At 48.1% G+C, this 12,711-nt stretch overlaps 1 protein-coding gene across 1 annotated transcript in view; it reads left to right on the top strand.

Annotated features, from left to right (window-relative positions):
- HYDIN (HYDIN axonemal central pair apparatus protein) overlaps window positions 1-12,711 on the top strand; it is a 376,996-nt gene that overhangs the window by 293,059 nt on the left and 71,226 nt on the right. Inside the window, exons 52-61 of the mRNA XM_054049428.1 lie at window positions 184-382; window positions 1,586-1,685; window positions 2,316-2,415; window positions 3,809-3,977; window positions 5,854-6,092; window positions 6,466-6,586; window positions 7,289-7,493; window positions 9,261-9,496; window positions 11,246-11,397; window positions 11,497-11,686. Of these exons, the coding sequence (XP_053905403.1) occupies window positions 184-382; window positions 1,586-1,685; window positions 2,316-2,415; window positions 3,809-3,977; window positions 5,854-6,092; window positions 6,466-6,586; window positions 7,289-7,493; window positions 9,261-9,496; window positions 11,246-11,397; window positions 11,497-11,686 (1,711 nt within the window). The remainder of the gene's footprint in view (window positions 1-183; window positions 383-1,585; window positions 1,686-2,315; window positions 2,416-3,808; window positions 3,978-5,853; window positions 6,093-6,465; window positions 6,587-7,288; window positions 7,494-9,260; window positions 9,497-11,245; window positions 11,398-11,496; window positions 11,687-12,711) is intronic.

Here is a 12,711-nt window from a genome sequence, read left to right as displayed (position 1 = left end):
GAATTTAAGATTCTGGCACACGCAAAGTAAGAAAGAACTGAATAGGGTTAAACCCTGTGGGTCCAGCTGGATCTGTGTGACTTAATAGGCCACGTGAGACTGGATCGGCCTGGGCCCCATTCAAATGCAAAACTAAAATGGCTGCTTTGGCAGCAACAGCTGAGTGTCTTCCTCTCCTTTTAGAAAGGACACCAAGACGCTTTTCTTGAGAAACACCTCCCCGATGCCTGTAGCCTGGCGGCTCAGCGGCCTGGAGAACTTGGGGGATGATTTCTCTGTCTCACAAGACCAGGGCATCATCGGTCCCCGCTCAGAGTACTGCCTGCAGCTGCATTTTAAGGCTACAAAACCTCTCAACATTAAGAAGGTCATCCGACTGGAGGTGAGGCAGACCCTTCCCTCCCCAGCACCTACAAACCCAGCCGCCCTGCCTTCCAACACTTTGGAGAGCATTGGTGAGGCTTGGCACTAAGGTTTGTACTTGGCAGTTACCACCAATGGCAGGTGAGATGGGTGGGACGGTGGTGAGCAGGTGTTGTGAATGACACAGCTTTCTACCTGCAAGGAGCACTTCTCCAGCTCCCCTCCCCACGCCAGCTCTGGCCTGTGGCCTTTCTCCAGGGGACCAGCTTGTAGAAGGGTAAGATCCTGGAGATAAAGTAACCAGTGAGGCACTGCTGGGTAAGGAGGTGGTATGGGCTGGGGAGGTAGCACCTGCAGGCAGCTGGACAAATGGCCATTTTTGTCAATGTTTCTGTTGCTTTTCTTTCTTTGAATCAAAATATTCCAGTGTATCCTGGACCATGGGAGTCTCTCAAATCCCCAGTGGGCTAGCCCAGCTGGACCGGAGTCTGGTCTCTCCAACAGGGCCAGCCCTATGCAACTCTGCCCCTCGGTCTGGGGCAGCCCCAGTTCCCACCAGTCATCTGGGGCTAAAGCCTAGATGATAGAGCCATCCAACAACAAATCCAACCTCCCCCGCCCCTCACCGAGGCAGGTTGGTGCAGGTCAAGTCAGTGACTGGGCTGATTCCGGGTTGCTGACATGGTGCTCTCCATTTGGCATTGGCTAGTCCCACTGGACACATCAGGAGTCACTCTAGGGTTCCTGCACAGCCTCTGCCACTTCCCATTGCAGGGCCCTGCCGGAAACAAGCTTGGTTTTGAAATTTAAATAGAAACAAATCACAGGAAAAGGCACAATGCGGGAGTCCCTTTCCTACCTCCTCCATTGCGGCTGGGCTGATGTCCAGAAAGGCTGCCTCGGCGTGAGCTTAGCTGGGGGTTGTTAGGAACATCTCTTATTGCAAACTATGCTGGTAACCATAAACAGCATCATTAGTAGTGAGTGTCTCCTGCTGGAAGGGTGGAGAACTAGGCTGAAGTTTCACACAGCAGCAGAATCCTTTTGGGACAGCCCAGGAGGTTAGCAGGGTAGGAAATGCCTTGCAGCTGGATTGCTGCTGATGCTGGAATCTGATGGCAAAGGAGGAGGTGGGTGCCATTGGCAGGATGAAGAACTCATGTTATGTTCATCAGCAGAGGTCAGAGGTGCGCTGAGTGACGGCTGTTTCTTGTTGCCTAAGGTTTCAGACATGGAAAACATCCTGGGGATTGTTCAGTACGAAAACATCCAAATCCTTGCCGAGTCCTATGACGTTGCTCTGGACATCAGCTTCCCCAGAGGTCAGTCTTTGTCCCCCACACTCAGGATGGCCTGGCCAGATCAGTAAGAATTAAGGTTGCCCTCATTAGGCACAGGGTCCAGATGTATAACTGTATGAGGCCAGCGTCCAGTAGAACAAATAGTCTGTGACCATGTCATTCTAGACTGTAGCATGATATATACACACCAAGGGGTGAATTAAGGTCACCTTAATACTGGCATTTCCTAACTTTTGAGTGCTTGACTTCACCATAACCTTCTGTTAAAGTAGCTTTTGTATGCAATTTATTTTATTTGTTGAGTTGGAAACCATCACAATAAGCCCGTACAAAACCATTTCCAGCTTTCTGACATGTAGGCTATCTAAGCCAGCAAGTGGCAAGTCTGCACTGCTCACAGACTGAGAGGACATATACTTTTAGGCATGTAGCACTGCAAGGAAATGAAAACAACGATGTTTAGCACGAAGTCATGCAGTTCTTCTCCACAGAACAAAAACGGCAGTGAAGCATCCGGGGTAATGTTGAGAAGACTTTCTCTGGAGGACTTTGACTTTCTGGAGATTCAAATCTTGTGATTTGCAGGGGTGTTTCATGCAAGACCTGAGTATTCATCATCATCTCTCCTCCCACTTGTGGCTTTCTCTTCAGGTACAGATGGTGGTTTGGATTTTGGGGTCATTAGAGTATTGGATGAAGCTAGGCAAATGGTGTCTCTGAAGAACAAAGGAAAATATGAGATTGGATACAGGTAAACTTCTAACTATTTCAGCGGTGTGATGTATAAGCATTTGATGTCCCCATCAGTCCAGTCTTTCGTTCCGTTATTCCCCTTGATATAACCTCTTCTTGGAATGACTAGATCACGATTAGGGTAAGTAGCAAAGCTCAGAGGTCACCATTTTTAAATATTCAACACACCAACAACTGTATGTTACACAGCGTGACAACTGAAGAAGAAACGCAACAAAATGTAAATTATTCCCCAGTGGGCATGGCTGTGATTTATATGTACAGATTTCAGTGGTGAGCGCCCCTATGGCTGAGTGCATGTGCCTGCACTCTCTCACGGGCCGTCTGGCTGCAGCTCTCCCGCTGGGCACTACAGTTCAGTTCCCCCTCTGGGGTGCCTCAGTGGCCAGGCCACTTCCCCCAGTGGCTATTGAGGGGTGGGGGGACTTGGGCACACTCACTACTCCGGGTCCCAGCCCAGGGACCCTATAGATCGCAGCCATCTGCTGTGTCCCTTTAACTATGTCACACCGCTGCTCTAATTCCCTGGGCCTTTTCCCCACGGTGCCTTCACCCTTACCTCAGGGCCTTGTCCTAATGGAGTCCCAGCAACCAGTTCAGGGCTCCTCCTTGCTCGCCCCGGATTCTAGCAGCGCTCCCCTGTCTGGGGTTCTGCAGCTCCATTAGTCGGCCACACCCCATCCACGCTCTGACAGCTCCAGCAAGGAACTGAACTCCCTCTGGCCTGCAGCTCTTCTTATACTAGGCTGCTGGGCCCTGATTGGCTTGTCCCAAACGGCCACTCTTAGCGTGACTAGATAGCAAGGGTGAGAAATCGGGACGGGGTGGGGGGTAATTGGCACCTATATAAGACAAAGCCCCAAATATCGGGACTGTCCCTATAAAATTGGGACATCTGATCACCCTAGCCATTCTAGGCAGCTTGGAGAACTCTCTCCACTGCCCTTTTTGAGACGGGATGTGTCAGGGCCATGAGGCCTCCAGCAGGGGGCCTCAGAGGGTCTGGTACACCCCATCACAAGGTGTCAGGTGTTTGGTGTTTTTTTTTTTTTTAAGAACTTCTATTTTGCAAAGCATAGGCACATTCTGCATCCTACAAACGAGGAAGTTAGGCATGAAAATGCAGATTACATGCACAGACGGGTGCATACAGAAAACTCAGACCCTTTGAAAATCTGGCCTTGGAAGTAAATCAAGCTAAAGTCCACAATTTTAATTTCCATCTGGAATCTCTTGAACAAAGCTGAGTGAGATCTTAATGGCCCTTTTCACATTCCTAAGTGTTTTGTGCAGAGGCTCTTAACTGGGTTCCTGGCTATGCGACGGGCTCTAGTGTCCTTAACCGAACAGGCCAATTCACAAAGAGTCTTTGTTTTGTCTCCATCCTTCAGCTTCACTCTAGAATGCCCTGAAGCCAACATGCCAAATTTGAACTCTGTCTTCAACATCCAGCCCCAGAAGGGGACTTTAGCCGCTGTTGACCGCCCCACTCAGATCCAGATCACCTTTCGCTCCAAGAAGGAAATGAAAATTGAAGATAAGCCAATCCTGTACTGCCAGGTGAGATGTCTGTAAAGACCTTGGCACAGGCCAAGCTGTGATGGCTATGACAGCCAGCTGATGGCGCCCTGTGTGCTGTGTATATTCCTTGTCACACACAAGTGGGGATGCACTGGTTAACTGAGGGATCCAGTGCTACCATCCAGGTATTTGTCAAAGCCTTCCATGATGTTCCCAAAACAGGGATGAGCATCCACCTCTAGCTTTGGAATAGGTATTTAAAGAGCCAGCAGTCCTGGCCTCTCCAGGTCTAGCTTCTCCTAGGATTGGAATTAAGGAGCCTGACCTTGAAAAAGCTCAAGGCTGCTCCAGGTTCCTAGCCAGGAAGTCCCTATAAGAAGAATAATGCCGGAGCGTAGAAGATTTCACTCTAAGCCCTTTTCAGCAGGAGTCACTGCAAGGAATAGTACTGACCCAGTGACTGGAGTAGAGAAGCATTTGCAGCTGCTCCATCATAGGTTTCTGTAAGAAGGATAGTTCAGGATGGCTGACTGTAAGAAAGTTCACACCCAGGGACTCCACGTCAAACGTTCTCCAGTGGGAAATAGTGCAAGAGTGTTGGCGGTGGGGAAACTAGAATGATATAAAATGAACCTAGCATACAATCAGTGGATTCAGACTGGCTAGGTTATAGGTCTCAAAATGTAATTGCAAACAGAGAATCATCATCAAGTGGATATGCTTGCAGTGGGGCCCTGCAGTGATCAGTTCTTGGCTCTGTGCTATTTAACATTTTATCAGTGACCTGGAAGAAAACATAAAATCATCACTGATGAAGTTTGCAGATGACACAAAAATTGGGTGGAAAAAAGTGGAAAATAATGAAGAGGTCAGGTCACTGATTCAAAAGTGATCTAGATTGCTTGGTAGGCTGGATGCAAGGAAAAATAGAATTTTAATAGAGCTAAATGTATTCATTTAGGAACAAAGAATGTAGGTCATATTTATAGGATGGGGGAATCTACCCTGGAAAGCCGCGACTCTGAAAAAGATTTGGGGATGGTGGTGTATAATCAGCTGAACATGAGCTCCCAATGTAACGGTCTGCCCAAAAGAGCTAATGTGATCCTGGGATCCATGAACAGAGGAATCTCAAATTGGATTAGAGAGGTTATTTTACCTCTGTATTTGGCATTGGTGCGACCACTGCTGGAATCCTGTGTCCAGTTCTGGTGCCCACAACTCAAGAAGGATGTTGGTAAATTAGAGAGGATTTAGAGAAGAGACATGCGAATGCTTAAAGCATTAGAAAAGCTGCCTTATAGCGATAGACTAAAAGAGCTCAATCGGTTTAGTTTAACAAAGAAAAGGTTGAGGGTGACGTGATCACAGATCATAAGTATCTACACAGGGAACAAATGTTTGATAATGGGCTCTGCAGACAAAAGGTCTAACATGATCCAGTGGCTGGAAGTTGAAGCTAGACAAATTCAGACTGCACATAAGGTGTACATTTTTAACAGGGAGGGTAATTAACCACTGGAACAATTTACCAAGGGTCATGGTGGATTCTCTATCCTGACGATCGTTAAATCAAGCCTGGCTGTTCTTCTCAAAGCTCTGCTCTAGCATTATTGGGGGGAAGTTCTCTGGCCTGTGCTAAACAGGTGGTCAGGCAACGTGATCCCAGTGGTCCCTTCTGGCCTTGGAATCTGTGAATCCATGAAAGCTCCTAGGGACTTCTGCCAAGTCTTTGCAAGGGTAATCTTAGGAACGACAAAGGCCTTCAAGTCACCAGGGAACTGACACAAGCCGGGGGGAGTGCTTGGCTAAGTGTGCCATGGCTCCCGGGCTGTAGGCAGCAACTCTGTGGATTTATGAGACAGCCAGCAGAGTCCTCTAAACTCCACTTGCCAATCCACCCTCCTCTGCCCAGGTGATTGAGCCCAATGTCTGTGAAGGAGGCGAGACCATTGCCAGCATTCCAGTGAAAGTGTCAGTGAATTCTTTGTTCACCAAGTACAGCATTTCCCCAGCCTCGCTCGTCAACTTTGGCTCCATGATGAACAGCACCCGGAAGACCTGCAGCTTCACTCTGGAGAACAAAGGTGCTCTTGATTTCAAATACTTCATCGGCAAGCTAATACGAGATCTGCCCATCCTACCAAAAAAGGGGTAAGAGAAAGCACCAGCAAATGCTGACGACTCTGTGCCTCAATTTCCCCATCTATAAAATGGGGGTGATGACACTGACCTCCATTGTAAAGCACTTTGAGCTCTGCTGATGACTGGTACTATAGAAGAGATAGGGCTTATTAGTGCCCTTTTTGTAAAGTGCTGGGATTTATGGATGAGAGATTGCATATGTGACCAGTGTTGTTGTTAATGGCCTTCAGCCAGGCATGCTCGTGTGTGTATTTAATTTGGCACTTGCTCAGAATGGGTGTGCCCCTTCCTAGGGCAAGCCCAACCCTGGGACAGTCAAACCCAGGAGGGGATTGGACACAGTGGAGACCCCAGCATGATGTATTTCTGCTGTTCCTTCCAGACCATCTCACATCAAGCACTCCCGTTCCCGTGACAGCGAGACCTTAAGCAAAATCCCTCCTGTTGGCAAACAAAGCAAGCGCACGGAATCTCTTCAGAAGGACATCAACCTTGTTGCGCAGGTGGGTGCATGTTCCAACCCGCTCCTTACATCCACTGCAGTGTCTGCTAAGGCCCTTCTCCAGTCTGAGTTCTTCCGCTCCCCCAGGGGTGACCCTGCCTGGGCAGCTAGATCAGAGAATGTGCTGTTGTCATTCACGGTATGTCGGCTCCAGAGCCAATATTCTTACTCGGGATGATTTTCTTTCTCACGTGCTTTCCCCTTTCTCTCCCCCAACCTTTCTACTCTCATTCCTCCCTCCTACTTTTCCAGGAAGATATTTCTCCTTTTTGTTTTGCTCCCCACCAGAAATCAGGATCCTTGCTGTTTTCCCCTCCCTTTACTTCCCAATCCCCCTTCCTTTGACCAGGGAGGATCAGATGCTGCTGCTTCTACAGTTTGGCAACATCACTCTTACGCCGACCAGAAGGTTTCTGGTGCTTCCCCTGCCGCCTAGGGCAGGGGGACAGAGGTAGGTTCCTGAACTTGGCTGTGTGCACATGACATGACCATTAAACTGACAGCCCAATGCTTTGTGCATCCTCTTTAGGAGGCTGTTGGAGTACTGAGAGTTCATTCCATGTCCTAGCGGCCCCAGGGAATGTGCAGTGGTCATGACTGGCTGTAGGGAAGCAGGGAGAAATGAAGGGAGTGGAATGCCCCTCTCCTGGGACTGTTAACTGGCAGGATATCTGAGGCAGGCTTTCTCTGGATTCTTTTGCAGGCTCGCTTCACTCTAGGCATGTTCACAGTGTATCCTGGATTTGGATCCATCCCTGCAGGAGGCCAGCAGATCATCACAGTTGATTGTTTAGCAGAGCCAGTGGGAAAGTGTGAGGAATACCTGGCCATTGACATCACCGACAGGGACCCTGACGATAATCCGGGAGGCATCCCATACACCTTGATTGCTGAGTCATGCCTACCAGGTATAGACATGTTCTGTACAGCCATTGGCTGAATCACTGCATCCACTCCCTCTTCCCCAAGGAGCATATAGAGCGGGGTTGCATTATCCCTGACACCCCCTTGAGAGAGAAGATGGCTCATCTTGAAAATCTCCACTGCCTGCCTCCATTCCTTGCTGGATTTGGCAGCACATTATGGGATAGTAGGTAACCAACTCTCATGCTTCAGAGTGTAAACTGACCACTGCAGGCAGGCTCAGGAAGGCTGGTGTCCAGCCTAGGTGTGCTGTATGGAGCAGGGAGGACTGTTTTCTTTTGCGGCATCAGCTGGCAACTGCTGGAGGTAGGAGGCAGAAGCTGACGAACCAGCGATCTGACCACCAGTGACCCCTGACAGCCTGTACCGTTATTTAGCTGTCACAGAGGTATCCGGTATTTCCTAATGTTTCACTGTGTTTTCCCCTGCTTGCTTCTGGCTCAGTCCTGGCTGACGAGAGAGAACGATCATTCTCGTTCCCCTTTGGTCTCGTCCACAGCTGTTGAGGCACCTCTTGGCCTCCCTTTCTCTAGACTGAACATTCCTACTCTCCCAAACTCCACAGGTCAAATCTTGCAGCCTCCTCCTCTGCACTGCCCCCAGCTTGGGTCACCCTTTCAAAGCCTGGTGTCGCAACAGTCACCAATGCAGAGCTCCAGCAGGAGCTGAGTAGATAGCGTTTCTCAGCACGGGCTTGCACAGCTCCTTCTGGGCCTGAGCCAAGCCCAGCTGAAGTCCGTGGAAAGTCTCTCACTGAATTCCGTGGGCTTTGAATTGGGCCTTCTATCCTCTTCCTTCCCGAGAGAGGCTGGCGTCTGGAAGGGCTGGATAGGCTGACGGAGAGGCCTGCAGCATATCTGTTTTGCCATTCCCCAGTCGCTGTTGCTTTTTTGCCATGAGGGATCATGAGAAAAGAGTTGGCCTGAGGAATAGATTCTGGGCCAAACCCTGAAGTGTGTGCTTCAGCTGTGCTCCATCCTCACTCGAGCAGAATGTAGCCAAGTCAAAGGAACGGATAAGGGCTTCAGGGTATGACCCGCTGTAAATAGGACAAGGGCGTTAGGGAGCAGTTCTACCCTGGGGTTAGTGAAAGAATGCATCATGCTAACCTCAAACAGGCCTGTTTATGGGGCAGTGCAGTGCCAGGTTGCCCAGAGAGCCATGACAGCAGGGAAAGCACAGAGATGTACCTGTGATGTCAGTTACTGTTTTTGTGTACAACGAATGTTCTCTCCTCCTGATAGTTTTGTCCCCCGTGAAGGCCCTTCCATACAGGAATACAGCCTGGAGAGCTGGGCTTTGTTAACTTTGCCACTGGTGTAACACCAAACCCCTGGGGGGTTATTGGCAGTGGGAATTGAACCTGGGCTCTCTGGTTCTGAAAGCCTGAGCTGCTATTGCTGGAAATAAATGTTGGCTCAGACTGTAGTGGGCTCATCGACCCCTCTCAGAGTGGCCCAGCCACCACCAATGTGGGACAGAGTGCCATACTGAGTGCTGCGGGGTAGACAAATGCAGGTGATAGAGGCACATGCCTTAAGATCCAGAGGTCTGAGGTTCAATACAAATTGCTGACAACTCACTCAGGAGTGTGCCATTGCCCTGACTTGTGCAAACAGGATTCTGGAGTCAAGCTCATCCTGCATTAATGCCACTGAAGTCAGTAGCGTTGCTCCCAAGACAAACTAGGCCTGTGTTTCTCAGCCAGAGGAGAACACACTGTCTCCGCTGTCATGTCTCTCTTCCCTCAGCCTTTGTGGTCGATGACATCGGGTCCATTTTTGAGGAACATCGGATCTGCAGCAACATCAACCTTTACCAGATCCTGCAGGCAGTGGAAGGTGGAGGAGTGTTTGTATCAGATGAGAACAAGTTCATCTTCAGTAACGTCCTGGTTGGGCACCAGGCAACAGCTCGGTTCAAGATCGCCAATGTGGGCAGAATTCCTTGTGACGTGGTCCTCGCGGTCAAGCCTGTCTCCAGCAAGGTCAGAATAAGAGCTGAAGGGTCGGGTGTGGGACCATCCACTGGAGGCCCCACAAGCAAGTTGGAGTTTCATGCAGGGTTTCTGAGATGTGTGTCTCAGCCTTGCCTGGTCTGGAGTAGTGCAGGGTAATAGAATGTCACTCCCACCCCTGCCCAGCAGTGTTAGACTGCTGCCCATGCTGATTCTGCTGCCAGAACCACAGTGAAGCTCCGATCGGCTCAGTGCTGGCAGTGCCTGGAATGAGGTACGGGAAGCTGAGCACCGATCACATGGGATCTGATAAGATATGGATCTGATTAGTAACCACGTCCTGTGAGGAAGAAGAAAGCAATCCCTAAGGAGTCCTAGACAGAAATGTGTTATGCTCTTACAAAGCACACAGGATCTTTATAGAGGAAGGTAAATACACAGCATTTAGAGGGTCATCCTGTCCGTTGTTCTGATTTAATCAATTGTCCTTAGGGGTGCCAGCCTTCACCTCAGGGTCGCCAATCTGCCCTTCATTATGGATGTGCGTTGATGATTCTTTGATGTCCTTTAAGTCTCTTCACTCCTTGTTCCTTGACTCTGGCTATAACAATGGCCTTCACACCTTATCTTTTCCTGATGCATACATTCCTCATTCACACAAACAGATTGAGAATACAAACAGTAGTATTTTATATTGAGCAAAAAGGCATTGCAAATTAAACCCTGCTAAGTTTTACAATCAATAACCAAGACAATTTACATTGGGATCCAGGCCTTCAATGTTCCTCTAATCTACTTAACATAGACACAGTAGAGAATCCTGTCTCTTACTTTCTAAAACCTTAAAACAAAGAAATGTATATTTAACTAGAGTGCCTATATTGTAATACATATAGGAAACCATAGTAGACATTATAACTTATCCTAAAACAAAAGGGTGACCATAATCACTGATAAGGATTGTTCTGATCTGTCATTCCTTTCTGCTATTCAAAAAGGGTGGCTGACAGGATGAAATCAAATCATACATTAATTCTCATAGTACATTATAAAATCTAGCTCCTACAAATGTCCCCTCTCTCCCATGGGGTGACAGAGACCCCATTCCTCACAGCAGCCAGTCAGAAGAACCCAGCAAACGGTTTTGTGATAAGAAACCCTAATTATCCCCCCTTCCACTGCCAGACTTGCCAGCATCCCACACTGTGAGAAGCCCCTTCCTTAAGTCGATCCTGACCCTTGACAAAATTATACCCAGAGGAATGGCACTGATGTGTTGGTCTGCCCTGGTGTAAAGCCAGTCTGGGTTGTTTTCAGCACCTTTTGATCTCTTTTCCTCTTCTTCAGCTGGACGGCTTTCTCTCCTTTAGTCTGGTGGTTAGTGAGAATCATGATAGACACAAAGGGGCTGATGAGCAATAAATAATCTGGGCACTGAAGTGTGGAGTTAACTGAGTGACTAATACAGCCATACAAACAGCTATCTGCTATGCTGCAGTGGTGGGCCCTTGCCTTCAGTTATCACACACTGTTGTCTCAAATACCCCACTATTTCCCACCACTTGGAACAGGATGTGGTTTTTCTGATCCTGACAGCACATTTGTTAAGTCAAGAAACATGGTGTTTGACATCCCTTCCTGTGACAGGAGTGGACAACCTCCTGACAGCTGAGGGAAGAGTCTTGCCCATGTGGCTCTTACACTATGTGTGTGAATTCCACTGACTGTGGCTATGGGAGGGGTATTTCACAACCACCCCGCTGTCTGGGTTTCCCTAAGGCTGCTGCCCGCATTAATGACATCTTCGAGGTGGATCCCATTCGGATGTGTGTCCCCAGCCGCTCCCATGCCTTTGCTACCGTGACTTTCACCCCACAGACGATGCAGAGCTACCAGTGCGTTTTTGAGGCTTTCATTGATGGACTGCCAAGGTAAATTAACCCACTGCTTCTTGGGGGCGGGCTTTCCTGTTCTCTGTTTACATAGCAAGCATGTGCCTGGAACAATGATTTTTTTCCTACTCCCTGCAGCTTGGTTGCAAAATCACGAAATTTAACATTTGATATCATCGGGGATGGGAACTTCCCCCGAGTGACCATCTTGCGCCCTGTCCTCCGCAACAAAAGAGGGAACCCACTGCTCCTCTTCAAGAGGCTCTTGCTAGAGCGATCGGAGAAACTCCCTTTTGTCCTTAAGAACAGTGGCATGATACCTGTCCAGGTAATAACTTGCTAGGCAAAAGCTTAAAAGATGGCACTGAAGCAAACTCTCCTCCTGTTATGGACAAGCCTTATATAACTTAATACAAATGAAGCCAGTAGAGATGTCTAGAAAGCACATTAAAACTCCATGGAATTGAATAGAGAATGAGATCCCTTCTGCATGTGTTTTGAACCATCCTATAGAATTCCATAGTAAGGATATAATTCTCTATTAAACTCCATAGGATGTTTCTGGAGACCAATAGAAAAGCTCCTATTTGCTATCAGATTCTATAGGACAATTCCAAAGGGGAAGGCTTTTGATTGGTCATCTTTGTCTCCTTTCCAATAACTTCTTCACTGTCTTCTCCTTTCTGTGCCTTAATAAACCACTAAGGGCTTGTCTACACTTACATTTTATAGCGCTCTAACTTGCTGACTCGGGGCTATGAAAAATCACCCCCCTGAGCACTTTAAAGCGCTAGTGCAGACTGGCCCCGAGCCCAGCGCTCGGAGCTAATCCCCTCGTGGAGGTGGATTACCAGGCGAGCTCTCTCCCAGTGCTCACGCGCAACCACACTCGCATGTCAAAGCACTGCAACGGGAGCGTTCCTGCGGCAGCCCTTTGAAGTTTCCAGTGTAGACATCCCCTAACTGAAATGGGTGTCAGTCAGCCAAGAGAGCAAATGACTGACTTTCACTTACTTGCCCCTGGGGGCGTGTGATTTTCTGACCAATTTGTCATTCTTACTTAACAATATCAGAAGAAAACTGTTGTTTTCCTCTTCACAGTTTGGTTCTAATTATGAGAATGCGTCTGTTACATTCTAATTCCATTCTGCTCTACATGATTACATTTTAATACTGTCTAATTACATTCTATTCTATTTGATTACCTTCTAATTACCTTCTATTATGTTCTAATTCCATTCTACTCAGTTACATTCTATTCTATTTAATTCCATGCTATTACACTATAATTACATGCTATTCTACTTGATTGTAATTAGAAAGTATTAAATTCTATTTTAATTCTATTCTATA

The sequence above is a fragment of the Malaclemys terrapin genome, chromosome 14 (assembly GCF_027887155.1).
Source record: "Malaclemys terrapin pileata isolate rMalTer1 chromosome 14, rMalTer1.hap1, whole genome shotgun sequence".
NCBI lineage: Eukaryota > Metazoa > Chordata > Testudines > Emydidae > Malaclemys > Malaclemys terrapin.
Note: the sequence above shows the minus strand (reverse complement) of the source record. Positions and strands in the feature narration are given on the sequence as shown.